General features: G+C 37.2%; 1 protein-coding gene and 1 long non-coding RNA gene across 2 annotated transcripts; both read right to left on the bottom strand.

Annotated features, from left to right (window-relative positions):
- Positions 1 to 8,069: 8,069 nt before the first annotated feature.
- LOC148801918 (uncharacterized) lies at positions 8,070 to 15,228 on the bottom strand. Its single transcript, XR_016082001.1, has 3 exons — positions 15,128 to 15,228; positions 14,012 to 14,092; positions 8,070 to 9,085 (listed from the first exon to the last, which is right to left on the bottom strand). It is a non-coding gene; the product is annotated as an uncharacterized LOC148801918 (long non-coding RNA).
- Positions 15,229 to 17,977: 2,749 nt separating this feature from the next.
- Positions 17,978 to 20,710, bottom strand: LOC104595008 (mitogen-activated protein kinase kinase kinase 17-like). The gene has a single exon (XM_019197260.2). The coding sequence runs from the start codon at positions 20,033 to 20,035 to the stop codon at positions 18,353 to 18,355; it is 1,683 nt and encodes a 560-aa protein (XP_019052805.1). The 5' UTR covers positions 20,036 to 20,710; the 3' UTR covers positions 17,978 to 18,352.

Here is a 20,710-nt window from a genome sequence, read left to right as displayed (position 1 = left end):
AAAGCTAAGCTAGCGGCTAACATCGAGCTCGAGCGACCTACAGGGTAGGCCGATGAGCGAGCTACGCCAACAGAAGAGACGGTCCACATCACGGTCTCAATAGAATATCCAGCCAAGACTCTCCAGATCGACGCTTCAATCAAGGAACCACTCTGTTCTCAGCTGCTAAGTTTTTAGTTAAAAATTTAGATGTATTTGCATGGTCCGTGGCAGAAATGCCCGACATAGATTCCAAAATCCTAACTCACAAGTTAAATATTGATCCTTTAGTCAGGCCCGTTAGACAGAAAAAATGCAACCTTGCCCCGGAGGCTGGAGGATAGTCGATGAGGAGGTCAGGAAACTCTTAGCGGCTGATTTCATCAGGGAGGTCCATTACCCGAGCTGGGTAGCTAACCCAGTTCTAGTAAAAAAGGCCAACGGTAAATGGCGCATGTGCGTCGATTATACCAACCTGAATCGAGCCCGCCCAAAGGATTGTTTCCCACTGCCTAAGATCGACCGCCTAGTGGACGCGACCTCAGGGCATGAGTTGTTGAGCTTTTAGGGACTTATACTCGGGATACAACTAGATTAAGATGGACCCTGCCTATGAAGAAAAAACAACCTTCATAGCTGAGCTCGGCCCTCTGGTCAGCTCGACAACTAATAGGCAGCTCGGCACTCTGGTCAGATCGTCACCTAACCTACCTAGCTCGGCCCAGTCAACTCGTCACCTAACCTACCTAGCTCGGCCCAGTCAGTTCGGCACCTAACTTGCCTAGCTCGGCCCAGTCAGCTCGTCACCTAACTTGCCTAGATCGGCCCAGTCTGTTCGACACCTAACCTACCTAGCTCGACCCAGTTAACTCGGCACCTAATCTGCCTCCAGCTCGGCCTGGCCAGCTCGGCATCCAGGTCCTCATCCAGCAAAAGTTCACTTCGGCCTCTGAGTCATCGACCACTTGGAAGCAGACCAAATGACGAGGTACTTAGCACAAAAAATTGATACATCACCAAAATTTGATTCATCAACCCCTAACCTAGGTGCTAGGTGAAGCTGTCAAATTATCTAGAGAGTTATAACTCTTACATCTATATCTATATACTTAAAGCATTGCGAAGATGTACGGAAGTAGGGGTGTCAATTGGATTGGATTTGGTCCAATTCGATCCAGTCTAATGTGAGTCCATTATAAATGGACCATGTCTAATCCAATCCAATGAAAGTTTTGGACCAATTTGGACCGGTCCAATTCAATGTCTGGATTGTCTAATCTGTTCAAATTCATTTTGATTTAGATTTGTTTCAACCCAAACCCGGTCCATTGATACATATATTCTTATCTTATATCAATGGACCAAATATTGGCTTAATCCAACCCAATCCAATATAAATTTGTTACGAACGGACTAGGTCCAATCCAGTCTAATAAATATTTTGGACTGGATTGGTCCAGTTCAATATGTCTTGTTGGTCCATCCAATCTGCCCAAATTGATTTTGGACTGGACGGGGTCCAATCCAAAACCGGTCCATTGACACCCTTATACGAGAGCATTGTGAGTTTGTCCTTTATATGTTTTATGTTCTCCAAATCATTGACATGTTTCTCACACTCTCTCCCTTCTTTTATTTATTTTCTCTTTTTTCCCACCTCTCTTTGTTTGAAAAATTACAAGAATACCACATATAATACAAACCTCTCTATATAATTGCCTCTATAATATTCAAAAATTACAGAAAAACCTCCTTATATAATTAATATTTAAAAATTACAGCAATGCCACATATAAGACAAATTTCCTTATATAATTGACTCAATGGCATTCGAAAATTACAGTAGTGCCACATACAATTATTTACAATTATGACATCCTATAAATAAAATGCCATTCCTCTCTCTCTCTCTATCTCTCTCTCTCTCCTATTCTCTATCTTAACTTTTATCTATTCATTTATTTATTTTATTATTATCTAAACATTTATTTATTTAATAAAATAAATCTATAGAAAAAGAGATGTGACATTAAGAGATAGATTTCAATAAACAATTATTTATTTACTTTACTAAATTATTTATTTATTTAGAAATAATTTACTAACAAATTATTCTCTCCCCTTGAGCCCAATTTTTAATGTTGTCAACGAGTCGGGTCTGGTTCGAGATAGCCTATACTAGTCCCATCCCAATAGATTTTTATTTATTTATTTAAGAAAAACTAGGACTGAACCAATGGGTTGGGTATGTCCTGATGAAGCTAAATTGACTAAACATAATTATAACGGTTTTGGTTCCATGATTTTGTTTTGATTAATTATTGGATTGATTTTCATTCTTACTTGTCCAGAATTGATTCAGGTCCGCAAACCAAATATTTTATGAAATATATAATTTTTTATTTGCCTTGTATTTTTTATCATGTTTGAAATAGTAAATTTGATAAATAATAAATGTGATAACATTACTTCAAAATGTTTAACTTATTAACATAAAAATAAATTAGTATTATTTTGACTATTTTTTTTCAATATAATGAAGTCTATGATTTGATCCCAATTAAATAATCAGTTCAAGACTGGTTCTACGTGGTTGTTTATTATTCAAAATAATATAGTTATAGTTATTTTATTTTAAAAAATATAACCTAATTTATTATTGTATCTCTCATGGTTTTCAAACTGTTGTTGACCAAGACGGTTGGACCATTCGGCCCAGGAACCGTTCAGGCAACTGGTTCCATTTTATCTCAAAACCGGTCATTGTCCAAAAACCATTGAATCAGTCAATGACCCGTTGACCTGGGTGGTCAAATCGTCAATCCATCGACCCGTTCAATATTTTTTTGGCTGTTTTTTTATTTTTAATTATTAATTTTTTTTTGTCAAAACAAATCATCCGTTTAAACCGAACTATCGAACCATCAACCTGAAAACCGATGGCTAAAATGATTCTATTTCCAAATCATTTTTTAAAATCATGATATCTCTTCAAATGGGCGTAAAAAAATTACAACTCCAAATGATATTTTCGCATCCCGCTAATATATATTGAACTTGATAGAGACATGCATATGATTATCAATTTCCTGTTGAAGTAAACATCTTATGTTTCTTTGCAAATTAATACTATTTTAGCCGATTGTAGGGTGCTCTTATCAGATTTGTCCAACATTGTCAAGTATATTTCCTGAGATAGCAATATCTGTATACTTGATCAGTTGAGCCAAGTTTTACTATGAATGATATGATAAATTATTGTAATTCGACCAAAGATAATTTGATGAATGCATTTGTCTTCAAAGAAAAAACGATTGAATTTCTCACTTACAAAATAAGTAGGGTCAGAGATCACTTTAGCTATGTCAAACTTCCAACTTCGGATTGTGATACACGTGGGGTAATATTTAACCTACAACACAATCTAACTGTTAGAAACCCCGGGGTGAGGTATGCGGAGAGAAGGTGGGAGTTGAGGAGTTTAGTGTGAAATAAGAAAGCAAGAGAATAGGTGTGGTGATTAGTCGAGGTGTGTGAGGTAAATGTATTAGGATTTATTAGTTTGTTTGGAGTAACTAAATGCTCACTTATTTATAGGGAAGATGTTCAAACTTCAGATTTAACAGATATTACACTGTCTATGACCTTGGACCACCTGTCTTATTGAGAATTGACATGTTTTAATATAAGTGGATTAGATTAAGGCCCAACCTTCCTACTAAAGTGGCAATGATTAATCGGTGCAGCTAATGTGGAATTGTAAGACTGTTTTAACGGATCAAATTCGAATTGAATCAGTTAATATTTGAATGTGAATTTAACTAGAAGATGTGATATCAAAATTCAATTCAATATCCAATAAATATTAAAAATTAATGTTTGAATTCGAATTTAACTATATATTTGAATATTCGATTTGAATTCAATCAATTAATTATTTTAGATAATTAGTAAATATATAAAATAAATATTTTATTTATATAAAGTAAGAATATATAAATTAAATATTATATATAAATTATATATATTTAAATATTTTTATATATTATATATAAGAATTAAATAATTAGTCGAATTTAGATATTTATCAAATCGAATCAGGTCATATCCGAATTCGATCTAATTACTTAAACGATATGAATAGGATATTCAGATTCAAACAATTATATATTTGAATTATCTGAATCCAATTCGATAATTTTTGCCCTATGGCCCATAAATCTCCATTTATATATTAACCATTCATGTATATTTTTGCCCTCCCCCACTCCCCCACTCCTCTACTCCTCCTTTGTATATCAACCCTTCATGTATATTTTAGGTTTTGGTTGCCCTCATTAAAAAAGTCCTTTCTCCACCCCTAAGGAGATTGAGGTTATCACCCAAGGTGAGATGCTTTATTGATTCATGTTAGAGATCAATGCCGCCATGTGTCAAAATCTAATAGGCATATCATTACTTATTACCTTCCCACAACATTCTTTTCATGCACCCGCTATAGACAATAAACAATTTGCCTCTTCATATAATGTACATTAACTTAAGCCCCATTTGATGCGTCTTTCTACACAGGCTATTGGATGTTTAGAAGCCTAACAGTTTGCATTTTGACCTTTTCTCATTTGGTTGGGAAAAGATATAGTCACCAAAAGATGTTACCCCGAAAAGACATGTGAAGCCCGTTTTGGACTATTTTCGGGAAGCTCCAAATGGAGTATTTCGACTTTTTTTTCACTATGTCTTCGCATGAAAAGACATATGGGAAGACGCCTTAACCAAACAATTTTCAGACTGCTAAGATATTAATGCAAAAGCTCACATTGTCCTTTGGCTGTCAGGTCTACTAAAAGATCTAAAAAAAACTTACCAAACGACACCTTATTAACTAGAGAATACAAAGGTGATGCACCATTAATTTATGCATCCTCATACATTTCTTTTTGAATCGTGGGCCACTTCATGCACTCCCAATAGTTTGCCTTAGACTCAGTTTAGAAGGAGTACAAATGCAAATATGTAGAATGCAAAACCTTATATTTTGTATGCATTTACACTGTACATATTTGCGTTTGTACTCTTCCAAACTGAGCAATTAAAAGCTACGTTGTTAAGGTGATGTATACATGTAATTAGTGCACAACACCTCCATATATATATATATATTCATCTCCTATGGTTGGATTTAGATCATTATCGGCGGTTGTAACAATAAACGATAACATGAAGCTCATCTGGTATTCCATATCTCAAAGCCCCACACCCCTTCCCCCAAATAAAATGAAAATGTATTCTCTATCAACATGCATGGACATGCATGTATTTAACGAACAGATATCGCCTTATTATTACCCCTCTTAAAAGCCTTAAAGCCTTGGCAATTTTTTTTTTGTCTCTGACATAAAATCTCTCAATCTTACACTAATGAGCCCAGTAAGAGGAAGTTGGATGAAGTGTTTTTTTTTTTTCAATGATTTTATTAACTATCACTCATAACAGTGAGGATATCTTCACTTTAATTGAGGGTCCATTTGGTTCGCATCCGGAATCGAAATAAAAAACCTTCCAAATTAGAATTGAAAGCATCTATTCTCATAGTCTATTTGGTTCAGACAGAAATGAGAATGAGAATTTGAATTAGCGGGAATGAAATTTTATTCACAAGAAAGGGGAAGGGAATGACCATTCCCTCAAATGGGAGAATGCCATTCCAACAGGAATGAAAATGGGATTTCAATTCCAATTCCACTCAATCGATTTCGATTCTAATTCCAGACCTCTATTCCCACAAACCAAACAGGCCTGGGAAAAGGAAACCTCCAATGGCCATTTGTTCCATATAGAGACTAGAGAGCATCACATGAAACCATGAGACCATCTGCTAGGTGTTTCCCAATATGTTATTATCAGGTAATTTTAATCCTTTGATTTGTTCTTTTTTTTTTCAAAATTTCAACAATATTTTTATCCACATGTTAGAATAGTCAGATTAAGGTTGTATTTTGATAATACGATTGCTGTTGACATTTTGGGTTGATACAAATTGGTGAAAGTATGTCCTATCACATTACATATAAGAGACATCAATAAAAATATGTAGTCATCAATCCAAAACATTTCAGAAAGAAAAAAATATAGGGGTTTTTATTGTTCAGTCCACTTCATAAATCTTAACTCTGCCATACAGTTAGGGTAGGTGTCAACTCGGAATTAATGTCAATACACATGCAGGTGTTAATGTTATAGATGGGGTATTTAAAGTTTTGAATTATTATAGATCTGCAATAGAATTTAAAATGGAATGCAGTATGGTTTTTACAAAAATGTATCTCTATCACAAAAATTATATTTATCAGCCTAGAAGCTAAAACATTTGAAATAAAATCAGCAATGGTATCAAAAATAATGTAAGTCTGCATTATTAAGATCAAGGTTTTTAAAACTGACATGGAGAACGAATCGGTCAGGGGTCTGAATCTCGGGTCAAACGGTTAGCCCATTCTAACAAAAAAAATAAAAAATAAAAAATGATCAAAACATTCGAACAGCTAACCACTCGGGTCAACAGTTTGTTGACCAAAATCAATGATTTTTAAAAAAATCCGATTTTGGGGAAAAGCAAAAACTGATTCCCGGTTTTTCTAGTCCAATCATCTGGTCCGATCCGATTTTAAAAATCGTGATTAAAATCATTTGATATGTGTTTATTTTTCTGCATGGGATAACTGACATTGTGGGTTTTAGTCTTCTTCATTTAGACCCGAGGCAGCATACGAAGGTACCTTCTTTTCTTTCTTATTGTCATGAAAGAGCATTTAGAGGGTTTGGCCGATATGTATGACTTTAGTTCCTTTTTATTTTTGGAAACATGTATGAGCTTACTTTTCAAGTAAAAATTTTCGTCCTTTCTCTCTCCACTTGCCCCTATAAGTATAAGCTATAGCACTACTCGCCCCACAAGTCATCGCAGTTTATTTTTCTACGCATATCCTGAAATATCTCCCTTTAAAAGAGGTCGACCAGCTTTATTTCATCCCAAGCAAAATCGTTGTCAAGTGTTCAACATAGGTCATGTATCAACAAAAATTACATCCTCCGTCTCTTGCTGGATTACTCAGGATATACAGTTAGGAATTTATCTCATAGTCATAGAACTGGCTACAACAGCTAGTTACTCATTTTTGCCCCCCCCCTCCAAAAAAAAAAAGAAAAAATCCTTACAGGGAAACAAATATGTGAGGTTTTCTATCTAGAACTTTTGTAGTTATTGGCAATTGCCCATATTTTACAAGAATAGTTATTAGTGCTCTTTAGGGGGTGTTCCTTTTTAGGATTTTGAGAGGGGGAAGTTGGTCAATCAAGAATTTTATGTTCTTTTTTCAGATTAATGTGGGAAAAGTTTATTTTCACAGGTATTCTCCTAGGTGGGTAAATAACTTTTTCACTTGGGGAAAGTTTTTAACACTTGAATAAGACAAAAATGCCCTCTTAATAATGAATTTTTATGGTTAAAATGATCAATTCCATTTTTACTTAGGAAATAAAAGAATATGGGCAAATACCATGGTTTTTAAAACTGACCCGATGATCGAACTGGTCAGGGGTCTGGTTACCGGTTCGAACGAAAAAATAAAAAAAATAAAAAAATTGAAAAACGGTCAAAACCGTTCGAATGGTTAACTGGCATGTTCAGCGATTTGCTGACCAAAATCAATGGTTTTGGAGAAAAACAGAACCGGTCAGGTGACTAGTTCCCGGTTTTTCCAGTCCGATTGTCTGGTCCGGTCCGATTTTGAAAACCATGGTAAATACACTTACCTAGGTAAGTATTTCCTAGGAAAACTTTACCTAGGTAATTGCATTTACCCGGATAAATAACTTACCAAAAATGAACAAGGCCATAATGGTATTATTTTTTGGGATGTTGAGAGGGGGAAAAGTTGGTCAATGAGATTTTGATTCCCATTGACCAAGAAACCCTTTTTTTTTCAGATTTATGTGGGTAAGTGATACCCATCTCCTACATGGGCAATTAAATAATTTCCCACTTGGGAAAAAGTTTTTATAACTAATAATAAAAATTAAAATGGTCATTGCCTTATTTACTTAGAAAATGAAAGAGTATGGGTAAATGTACTTACCTAGGTAAATCTTTCCTGAGAAACACTCACTTAGGTAAATACATTTACCTGGATAAATAACTTACCAAGAAGCGAATGGGGCCTTAGTGTTTGAGTAATCATTTGGGAGTCACTTTCCACCTTCAGTCTATTCACCTTTGCTGCATCTAGCTAGCTGGATGGCCATTTAAATCCTTTCCCTGACCGCTCTTTCTTCAATCTCTAACCAAACCCCACTCCTGCCATCTTGGAAACGGCCTGATCCTCCCTCGCAGCTTTTCAAATTCCACACAGCAGAAAACTTGCATTGGTTCATGATTTAGCCGGGTCTTTTCAAAAAGGGTAAAATATAAAAACCTCCCTATAGTTTTGAAAAATCTTGAAGTTACCTCCCTTCTATTATTGTTTCATTTCATTGTCAAGAAAAAAATATTATTGTTTTCATAATAGAGACTTTAAATTACAAAATTTTCTTTATTATTTGTAGGAAATCTTTGAATATAATCAAAAAGCCAAATTTGTCCTTTTAGACTTCATTCAATCATAATGAGTTTATAACATTAAATTATGACCTAGGAAATTTTTTAGTTAAAAATTAAATGCTTTTTTAGAGTATTTCAATAAATCTCCATTTGTATTAATAGACATAAGGGTAAAATGGGTATTTTTAAAAATTAATGCATTAAGCCAAAGTTTTCTGACTGGGACGTTGATGAAAGGGAGGTAACTGAAGGATTTTTTAAAATTATAGGAGAAGGTTTTGTTAAAATGAAACTTCAAGAGATTTTTATGATTATTAGAAACCTGAGGAGAGGTTTTTATATTTTACCCTTTCAAAAATAACATGGTTCCCATGCTTTCCACCTTACATATGTACCACACAATCGCTATTACCATCCACCAGCACTGATTGATCGACCTGTCCATGTGGATAGGGTAGATCCTTAATTCCATATCCACGGTCATTCTTTCTCCCGTACTTTTAGGCCCTGCTACAATAAGATCATTTTTAGTTGATATTAGAATGCACAGATCATACGGCAGATAGGTCTGTAACATCAATTTCGTATTTCCAAATCAAGGGTTCGACTATGTTATTGGAAAGACATGAAAAAATTTAGAGCCAATTTATCAGTATCATAAAAGCGGTAACATGGTGTTCATCAAAATTAATTAATTCAGGGAGCGCCTTGATCGGTGAAAACTCTTTTAATATCTGTGTTTGGTTCCTATTATGTTTTTGACTTTTTTCATTTAATATTTGTATTTTATTTGTTTGTAAAACCAAAAAAAGTAACAAGTACAATTGTTTATAACAATTAGGCATTACATCAGCGTAATAATGAAAAAAATATTTAATTGTTTGAGGAAGTTTTAAAATATAATTTTCTCAAATTATTGGTGTACGTAAAAACTAAAATTACATTTTATTATTCTCGATGCATATGAAAGAGAATGAGAGGGGAACCACTGAAGTGGCGCATATGTGACAGCATTTATTGAATAAACGCCCATAAAACCAAACACTCTCATCATGTCTTTCCATATAGGACTGTGTGTGGAAGGCTTCAACTTTGATTGAATTACTTTCACTGAGCCGCTTTTAAAAAGCTGTAAAAATGAATTTCATAAAAAACGCCAATTTCTGTTTGAATTCGAATGAGAGCATATTTGAGCTTTCTGGGTTTTTCACCATATATAGCTTTTAGGCTGTTGTGTGAGGCCCACCTTGTAAAGCCAAAAGCCACAGTCTATAAGCCATGTTTGATGAAAACCACGGAGAGCCTAAAATAACTGTCTGAAGGCCAAAAACATGAATTCCCGTCCAAACTGTATTTTATTGGCTTCACAAAAACAGCTCCTATCAAAAGCACTGGGCTGGGCTGGGCTGGCCGTATGGGGTGCAACTTGGACAGATTTGGGATTTCTCAAAATTTCAATGGTCCCAATCCGAAGCCCAAGTTGCACCCCTGGCTGGCCGAGGACCAAGGCTGTGTGACTTGTGCCTGAGTGTTTTCCTAAACCGGGTGCTACTTGGTGGCTGGGCCGAGTTTAGGCCAACTGGAAGTCCAAACCTTAAGATTTCTACCCTCAGCCCAAACATAGCCAGGTCCGAAGTAAAGTCCAAGTGGGTTAACCCAATCCCAGATTGAACTAAATGGCGGGCCTGTCAGCCCTAAAAGATCTTCCTACTAGATTTGCCAAAGCCTATAATGATACCCATATCTGCATCTCATCTCGCAATAAATAAAGGTTGTGTTTGATTTGACAGGAAAATGAGAGAAAGGGATTTTTTTTTCTTGGCTACCATATGAGGCTCATGACTACTACTTACTTAAAAAATTACGCAATACAAGGTGGACAAATAGACAGAATTCAGACAAGAAGCAGTAAGGGAGTCAAGATCTTCCTACAGTGGGATGTGGCTGTGAGGAGTGCTCTGTGAGTAATAAATTCCAATTCCCTCACTCCAACCTTACAATACGTCCCAGCTGTACATTGGGAACATTTCCTGTATTTGTGTGTTGTTTTTCATGGAAAGATGTTTCTAATACACGGTGGGATGTCCTGTGAAATTGGTGTAAAATGTATTTTCTGAAGAGCAAATCCTGATTCATGACAAGGGCATGAGGTATACTATATATAGTACATTTATTGAGGCAAAAGCTCTGACTGGACTGGTGTCAAGATAGAACTCAGATTCAGTCCTCACAAAATGGTGCTCACATCATATTTACGGTCACTTGCAACCATGTATTGAAAATGTCTTCTTATTTGTATGCTTTTTTAATGAAAAATATTTCCAATGCACAACGGCAAGTGGCTATGAATACGATATGAACACCATTTTGTGAGAACAGAATCCTACCTCATCAAGAAAAAAAGTCAGACTGGATTTGGGTTGGATTGATCCGAGCTAAGTCAAGCTTGGGTCTAGTCCTAATACAAGTACAACCAAAGGCAAAACCTGCAGTGCTAGGAACCTGGAAGTACAAACCAGCCTATAAAATTAAGATTGGGCCTGCCCAAATTGTATCCTATCTTAAGATTTTTAGCTATAAATTATGTAAAAAATCTATGATGTATCCACTCCATCCGAAATATAATTGGTTGAATGTGATGGCAAGTACTATGAAAATACAACATGTGAAAAATAAATCAATGATAAACGAATATATTTTAACATGTGAAAAATATTGGATTTAATGTACATCCAATATTAATGAATGGATTGTAATCAAACTCAAATTATTTTTTCCTTTTAAATTATCTTATTTATTCTTTATATAAATTTTAATTAAAAATTATTATGAGAAAATATGGATAAATTACTCATTTTATGTTATGACAGAGAAAAGTTATAAAAAAAAGGACAAAGGCCACATGAGTTATTAGGGGTGTCAATGGACCAGTTTTGGGTTGGATTCCGTCCAAATCAAAATCCATTTGGACGGATTGAATGGACCAATAAGACATTGAATTTGGATGGACTAGATGGACCAATATGACATATTGTATTGGACCTGGTCCATCCAAAATGAATTTATATTGGATTGAGCCAATATCTGGTCCATTGATAGAAGATAAGAACATATTTGTCAATGAACCAAGTTTGAGTTGAAACCAATCTAAATTAATAGGAACTTGAACAGATTGAGCAGTCTCTAAACCAGTCCAAAATATTCATTGGACTGGATTAGACCAGGTTCATTTACAATGGACTCACATTGGACTGGACTGGATTGGACCAAATCCAGTCCAATTGACACTCCTATGAGCTACTAGGTATTGAGAATTTCTTAAGAGATCAGGTAAGAATATGGTTTATCTGAGAAATCAATCTAATTCGTCACAATATACCATACCACCTCACTTCTATCTTGAAAAATGACGAGGTTTTTGATTAGGATGCCCGCTGTGGCTCTATTTACTGATCATGTGCATGTAGACTATTCTATCATCCAACACTAGGAGGAAAAAAGAGGATAGCAGATAAACCAATCAATATCTCCCTTTCTATTTGCTATGGCCTATTCATCTCTGGAAAAGCAATTAAGGCTACAAATTTGTAGATCAAATATGGAAAACGGCATATATTCAAATCTGATTCTATCTGGATATATGATTTGGATTTGATATTCGGCAAATATGTAATGAATTCATTTATGTGTTCTGATGGGGTATGGTTAAACAGATTAGAATCCAACTTGAACGAATTGGATTAAATCTAATCTAACTAGCTAATTCTACTTGAAACGGGATCGTGACAAGAGATCTATTTCCAGGACCAGGAGTTGGGATTTTGTTGAACAGGAATTTCCATGCAAGTAGCAAAAGTTTAGCAATAGCCTTGAAAGTGAAAGATTCCAGAAGAAAGAAAAAGCATTTAGGCTGACATATTTTCATTGATTTTTTATTTTCATAACATTGGAAAGTCAAATCATTGAAGGTATTTTCAAAGGTTGACATCCTATCTCTTCCCTTTGTTATTTAAGCATTATGGAGTAGCCGATAGAGAGATGATACAAACGAATACGACATTCTTTTGGGTTTGCTAGTGAAAGAAGCCATACAGGTCCGGTTCTAAAGGGAATTGCTCCCTAATAAGTAAAAATGTAAAATCCAAAGCAATAGCAACAAGTACAGCATTGTGGGTCTTTAAAGGTATCTACAAGTCTACAACTACAATGGTCTATAATTGATGGAGGGTCTTTGTTGGGGGCGGAGTAATTGTAAGCAAATTTGAATTAGGTTAGATCCATGGAAAATGTGAGATAGGAATTTTTTTTTTAATGGGCCAAAGTATTCATTGGATTGGATTGGGCCTGACTCATCCATAATGGATTTTTATTGGGTTTGAACCAATATCTAGTCCATTGAAAGAAGATAATAATACAGGTGCCAATGGATTAAGTTTTGATTAGAATCAATCTAAATTAAAATCAGTTTTAACAGATTAGTTGATCCAAACATTAAATTAAACCAGCTCAAAATGGTCCAAAATATTCATCAGATTGTATTAGACCTGATTCATATGTAATGTACTCATATTGGACTGGATTGGATTGGACAAAATCTGATCTTGTTGACACCCCTACCTCGAATTATTTGATTGGTTCACTAAAATGGGCTGAAATCAGGTTCACACATCCACACCGCCCTTAGTTAATTTTTTTTTTTTATATTATTATGTATGTATTAATCAGATATATGCAAATTCTGATGCTCATGAACTGCTTATAAGGCATGTAAATATAATAGTATAGTAGCAGATGAAATCTGTATAAGAACATTTTGTACTGTGCATGATCAATCTAAATGAAGTTTCTATGTTTTTTTGGAAAAAAAGGCACATCCAGAAAAGTCCCATTATGATACAATTGTCATACAATAAACTATTTGAAGGGATTGCCACAACATACTCATGTCTACAAAGAAGTGAATCAGACAGCTGATTAGATTAGCAAAAACTTGTCAATCAAATTTTATATCGGATGATAACATAATGAACTCTATCTTCTTTATGGATTGTTGGAAAAGTGCCACCCCCAGATTTGTGTAGCCCCCTCTTTCTAATTAATGCAAAAAAAGAGGCATGGTAATAAATTGAATATGGTATTCAGCAATTAAGGAACTAATAAGTAAGCTAACCTACTTATGGTTCGTTTGTAGTGTAATTTCATTTGCACTGATGCAAATGTATTAGGGTATAAATGATTGGAATGGAAATTCTGATTAATTTTTGTTTCAATTTCTTTCTTATTTTGTTTGTTTGCATTGCAGACGTAGTAACATGAAACCTGAAGCAATGTAAAGCAAAAGAAAGCAAAATTCAATCAGATTTTGCTTTATTTTCATTTGCACAAGTGCAAATAAAGTTGCATAGCAAACAAGTGGAGTCTTATTATCCATACCGTTAAACACCTGAACTTGGTAGTTGATACCTCATAGGTTTGAATTTTGTAAATTTGAGAAAGGACGTCTTCTTCTTTTACCTGCAGGAGAATACAGATCATCGGAAAATTAAGCAATGACGCAAAGAGCACTTCAGATCTCAACTGTCCAAAATGTTTGAGCTTGGCCAGAGTGGATATGATTTATTATGAGGGTTACGACTCGGAAACCATTTAGTGGTCCACAGTGAAGGGTCTTTCTTTGCGCAATTGACTTTAGTAGTAGTTGCTCTAGTTCTCTGCCGCTCTTTGCACCAAACTCTAATTGTTGTTTTCCAGTAACTTTTCATGGTGCCGACTGGATATATTTTTTTAAACTATTTTGGTGAGATTTTCAAAGAAGGTACCCTTCGGCGAGGATAACATATGAAATGGAAGCATCAAGTTCCACAGTCAACCTATCCATAGGGAGATTTCTTAGCATAAGCTACCACAACCTTTCTATCTGTCAGAGCTAGTCTGAACAGTGTCTTTCCTAGTAACTTATTGGATTACACGGTTGGTTCCATTTTTAATAGAAGTCACTAAGTCAGCCATGAGGCATCTACTGTACTGAATGCAACTTTGCTATTAATCGCCTCATGATTTTACATGTTTCCCGTGCGTACTCTTGGTTCTCGATCAGAAAAAAACGAGAGAGGAAGACGAGCAATGCCACCACCGTGGGCCTTGCTATTAATTAACCTCTCTTTTTCTGTACATGGCCTTGCATTCTTTTTTGAATTATCAGAAAATAAGATTCAAATCACATGAAGATGAGCAGTGATAATGGGCCTTGTCCATTATGGAGGCCTCAAATCACAGGACAAATCAGAAAGGTTCGGAGGTGGGCAACGATGCCGTGACGCTAACATTGGTCTAGAAGATTATAGCGGTTACTTGGTTTGCAAGCCAATAATGGTTTTTTACCCAATGGAAAATTGCTTTTCCTAGAGGAGTTTAGCGATAAAAAATCTCATAAAGGGGAAAAACAGAAAAAGAAAGTATTTAATAAAGAAAAGTCTATGATGTTAGAAAGATATGATATTTGAAGGGATATGACCAATCTCAAGGAAGGAACTTAGGAGAGCTGATCACCTGAAGAGGACTCACAATTTTAGCATCAGCAGAGTCATTCATAGGATCCAAGACACTGGTCCGCAACACCAAAAGGCAACCAGACACTTCTTAATCTGAATGGAAGGCAGAGAGGATCTTTTCCTTTCTCAGTAATCACTCATATTAAAGCAATTGGGAGTGACCCCTTTTTCACTCAACAGTATAACTCATGCCCCATCAGATTTGAGACAAGTGTCTCATATTAACCACGGATCTAACCACTTGGTTATCCAGTCTAGACTGGGTCAAATGAATATCCACTGACCCAGTAAGAGCTGATCCAGAAAAATCCAATGATATTGTATCTTTATGCATAAAACATCTTCCAGTAAACAATCAAATAAATTTTCTTGTATAGAAAATAAATAAATAGATAATAATTTAAAAAATGTAAATGATTGTGTGTTAAGGTATTGCATAGAGATAACCATGAAATAATCATCTTCCACCAACATGTGATTTGTCACAAAGCCATTGAATATTCCAACATGTTGAGGATCAAACGAGGGCCTATGGCCACTCTATCATCACAATCACACTCTCATGAATTTTGATGAAAATTCATCTGATTGGTTCCTACTTTTGTGATGCTGATTGATTGGTTGTAAATTTTCTCAATATCATATCTTTACGGCATCGTATGTTGAACCCATAATTAGATATCTGCTCGGTTTTATTTGGGGTAAAGGGGTCCACGCTTAATATTCTTCTGTATTGATTTTTTTTTTTATTTTTTATATAAAATTTTAAAACTTAGAATCAGTTTGGTTTGTGAAAATATGGGTTTGGAACTTCCAACCATTTGGTTAGGCAGGGCAGAATGGCATTCCCTTATTTAAGGGAGTGCCCATTTTGGCCTCCCCCGTTAGAATGAGAATCTCATTCCAGATAAAAAAGGGATACGTGAATACGTGATTTAGAAATCGCTTGTAGGCATTATGGTGGGTCTGAGTTTTGAGAGAGAGAAATATAAAGAGTTGATGCAGAAGGAGATGACAAGGGTTTGGTGAGCAGAGTTGATATTGTTAGAGAATAGAGTGCCCCCAAGAATGATAGGATAAATAAGGTTTGATCTCCTCCTCCATCACAAGTCATGATATGTTATAGACGAAGGAAGGATTCTGGTTTGAGAGAAAATTTTAGATCAATTTTTTTTTGGTATTTACTACCTCATGTCCCCAAGTTGATTTGAACTTACCACCACTCTCATATGAACTCATCACGTGTCACACCGAGGGACAAGCTTGGAAGTCGGTTGTGTATTTTTTCAAGAGGTGTCCGCACGTTTTCTATGCGGTTAGTAGACCTATTCATGGGCCGGCCCGGCCTGGCCTGGTCCCCGGACGGGCTTGAACACACAAAAAAGCCAGTGGGCTTAACCTCGGGCCAAAAAGCCCGACCCACAATAAATTCAAACCGGGCTCGGTATTTGTCAAAATAGCTTGACCCGAGTCCGACCTATAGATTAAAGTTAAAAAACCTTAGTCGAATCCCTCTTCTCTTTCACCTCTTTCCAGCCGAACCTCTCTTCTCTTCAGTCTTCACATCCTCCTCATTCCTCAGTCCTCACACTCTTAGGCAGCCACACAACCGGCGAGGCGACGCACATTCACCGTTCCTCTTCTCACTTTCTCTCTCTCTCTCTCTCAGATGCGAACTGATCACTGCTGAAATCGCAGCTTACAAATCTCAGACACCACGAACTCAACTTATAGTCACCGGCGAAGTGACGAATATAGGCACCGACGGTGGCGATGAGTTTTCTCTCTCTCTTTCTCTCAGACGCGAATTAATCACTGTTGAAATCGTAGCTTACAATCACCGCGAACTCGGGCTTCGGGCTCAGGCTTGGGCTAGGGCTTCGGGCTTTTTATCAGGGCTAGGCTCGGGCCCAAGTTGTAGGCCCGTTGGTCGGGCCGGGCTCGGGCTCAGGCCTAACAAATTTCCATACATGAAGAATAAAAGCCCGGCCCGAACCCGGCCTGACCAGACCCATAAACATGTCTAATGGTTAGGTTGTGGTGATAAGGGGTGTAAATGGATTGGATCATGATTTGATTTGATTTGAAGTCTAATTTTATTTTATTGAATTGGGATATCTCTATTTTGAATCTTTGGATTAGATTGAAAAATTGGATCTGATTAGAAACAGTATTCAGATTTAGAGCGCCCCTATCTGATTTGAATATATATATAATTTATAAATATGCTATTTATATTATATTCTTTGTAATATTTTATATTATTTTTTTTATAAAAAACATGTATATATAATAAAAATAGTTGAAAAAGTATCTGTATTTTTTTATTTAAATTGTTATATTTTCTTTTACTGTTAATAATTTATTAATTTTTTAAATGAAATCAGATCGGATCATATGTGGACCAATATTTATGAAATTCAATCAGATCTATGCTATTTTGAACCGGATTCGAATATACCCTGAACAGATTCAATTCGATCTGTTTGCATCCCTAGTGATAACATCGTGGTCTTATATTGGTCTATCTCCTTACACCCCAAAACATATTTCTCTCACTCTCACTCATTCACTCTCTTTCTATATCTATCTATCTATCCCACCACGAACCAAGCATACCCTTAGAAACAATCAGCATTAGGTAACAATAACATGTAAATCAGAACAGACCTGTGTGAAAATCATTTGTCTATATGGCTGATTTGTCAAATCTCGTGTTGCCATCCACACAAAGAGAATCTACATAGGTTCCAAACTTGAATCAACCAAGTAAGCTTAATTTATTTCATAATTTTCTCGTTGTTTCGTTTGAAAGGAAAAGTAGAACCGAAAGAGAAGGAGGACAAGAAACAACTTGAAGAGTTAAAGCAGAAGAATTATTGAGGGTGATTTGGGTCAAGTGCTGCTCATAATCTCGTATTATCAATTGGTTCTAATGTTTTATGCCTTTGCCAGCTAATGTATCAAAGTAATTGCGCTTGGAGGGCTTCAGTCTTACGTGTCCAACTTGAGCCTGACTTTCCAAACCAACCAAAGCAGGTCCATGTAAATTAATGAACGAACCCTTCGGATCCAACCCAAGTTTGGATCCAGTTGACATGAACATGATCTGTCACTCGCCCTGGTTTGGCCGGGGCCTGTCCAACAGGGTGCAGAGAGACAGACCTTTCCCGATTCCCCCACCTGACCCCTCCCCCCTGTTCGAGTAATTAAGCTAATCTTCTCAACATCTTACATAGACTTGTCCGTTGTTCATTAATTTGCGTTCCATTCTCTGCCATACGACAGACGCAATTATATATTGGGTTGTTTGTCTTTGTTGCAGGACTGACCACTGAACTGAATCTTCTAGGACTTTAGGCTCAAAGAGAGGGACAGACTGTATTTCACGTGGTGGAAAGCCAACCCAACTGGATTTCTGGATGGAGAGAGAGATAGAGACGGTGCTCACATGCATCTTTGTATATGATGAACTGAAGCCAAGAATAAAAATAATAAATGAAATCTGAGTTTTCATTAAATGAATTAACAATAACAATTTACACCAACCGTAAAAGCCCATTTTTTGCTCATGCTGACAATCAGAATCAGCTCTGTCATCACCTCCACTGCCACCACCACTACCACTACAGATTATTACGCAATTCAACCACTCACCACAAGGGAGACAAACAACAGAATTAAAAAATTCCGGGGATGTCCCTTCACTTTCTTCTCCGCCACTAAGAAAATCCCGAGATTCCGAACTTATCCCTGCCTCTTCCTCTTTATTCCCAACCAAATTCGAATATTCCGAACTTGTGCCATCTCTTCCCACTCCGCCACCACACGTACCTTCTCCCCTGTCACAGACTAAACCCGGCTGCCTTACTACCTCCCAACCATCGGACTCCCAAAGCAGCCTCCTACCAGTAGTTAATCCCCTAAGCCTTTCCCTAGCAGGAACTTCGGAATTGTGAGAACTTGAACCATTACGGACTTGAATTTCTTCTTCCTCCTCTTCGTCGTCGTAGAATTCCGAATTAGGCCAATCTAGTACGCACCTTGGAGATGGTTCCGTAATAGCACCTGCCGATACGAAAGGATGTCGTAGAAGCTGCTCGCAAGTCCACCTCTCGCTCGGCTCCCTTCTCAGGCACTTATCGAGGAAATCACGACCCAATGCCGACAATTTAGCTGGAAAATCCGGTAGTTCATTGGAGAAACCGATCCGACACATCGTTGCAGTGGCACCACCGCAATCTTGCCACGCTGGCTTGCCAGTGATCATCTCGATTACCGTGCAACCCAACGACCAGACATCAGCTTCTGGCCCCTGCCGGTCCCGTCGGATTACCTCTGGCGCCATCCAGAGTGGCGTCCCACGAGGCAAGATCATCCCTTCTTCCTCGTTATTTGCTCCTCCGCCGAAGATTCGCTTGGCGGACCCAAAATCGGCAAGCTTTGCGACACCGGGCGTCGAACCCACCAGAACATTCCTACCCTTGACGTCGCAGTGGACGATGCCCCTGGCGTGTACGTACCACAAAGCAGAGACGATGCACCAAGTGTAGGACTGTACAATGCGCTCGTCCACATCAGTACCCTTCCCGCCAAATTGCGTGGACAAGTCAGCAACGGTACCTCCGGGCAAATACTCCATGTGTAAATTCCGGTACCATGTTGTCGCAGTCTCCTGCGTCAGGTCGTCACCGAGGTACTCCACCACGTAAGGCGAGGACAGTGATTTCAGAACCCGAATCTCGTTCTCTAATGATTCGAGGTGAGAAGGGACAGACGAATTGGGATCGACGGACTTCACCGCGAAAATTCGGCCGTCAGACTCATCGGTGGCGAGGCTAACGATTCCAAATGAACCTTTCCCTATGTAATTCCCACGACTCCATCGGAGCTGCTGCTTTTCCATCTCAGAAGTAAGAACCACCACCTTCAGAGAGAAGCCGTAACTTGGAACGCCTTAGCACTTAAGAAATATAAGGAGAGAGCTTTGGGAATTTGAATGGAGACCGCGAAAGTATTTATATTGATTGGCCGGTTGGGGACGGGAGGGGGTTCTTTTTCGCTTTTCAGTTGTAAAATAACCCCAAAGAAAACGGTTTCTGACGTAACGAAATTTCTGAGATTGGTGGTGACGTACAAGCTTTCGGTGAGTTATCCTTATCCTTGCACCAGATCATATCTCCACCGTTGAAACTTGAAAGTGAGTAGATGAGATGAGATGAGAATTTCATGCACGAACATTTGGGTGGTCAATCAGAAATTGAATTTGGAGGATGAGAATCTGGTGCCAGCAGGCATTTTTTTGGTTCTGTGGCTCTAGGCATACTAGGCTAATAGCCGTGACGCCCCAGCCAAGGAAAGGAGGCACTTTCTAAACAGTGATTACATGTCACATTAGAGCATCGGATGATATGATCCACTTGATTGTCGCTCCATTTGATGCATCGACTTTTCCCATAAACTACCAAAGCATGTGATAGAAGCGCGGCTAGCTTTGGACCAACTTCGATCCACGTGATGCTTCTTGGTTTACAAATTACAGCCAAATATTGTTTTTATATATTTTATTTTAAATTAGTGA

Source organism: Nelumbo nucifera, chromosome 2 (genome assembly GCF_055504915.1).
Source record: "Nelumbo nucifera cultivar China Antique chromosome 2, China Antique-T2T, whole genome shotgun sequence".
Taxonomy (NCBI): Eukaryota; Viridiplantae; Streptophyta; class Magnoliopsida; order Proteales; family Nelumbonaceae; genus Nelumbo; species Nelumbo nucifera.
This window is presented reverse-complemented; position numbering and strand designations above follow the sequence as displayed.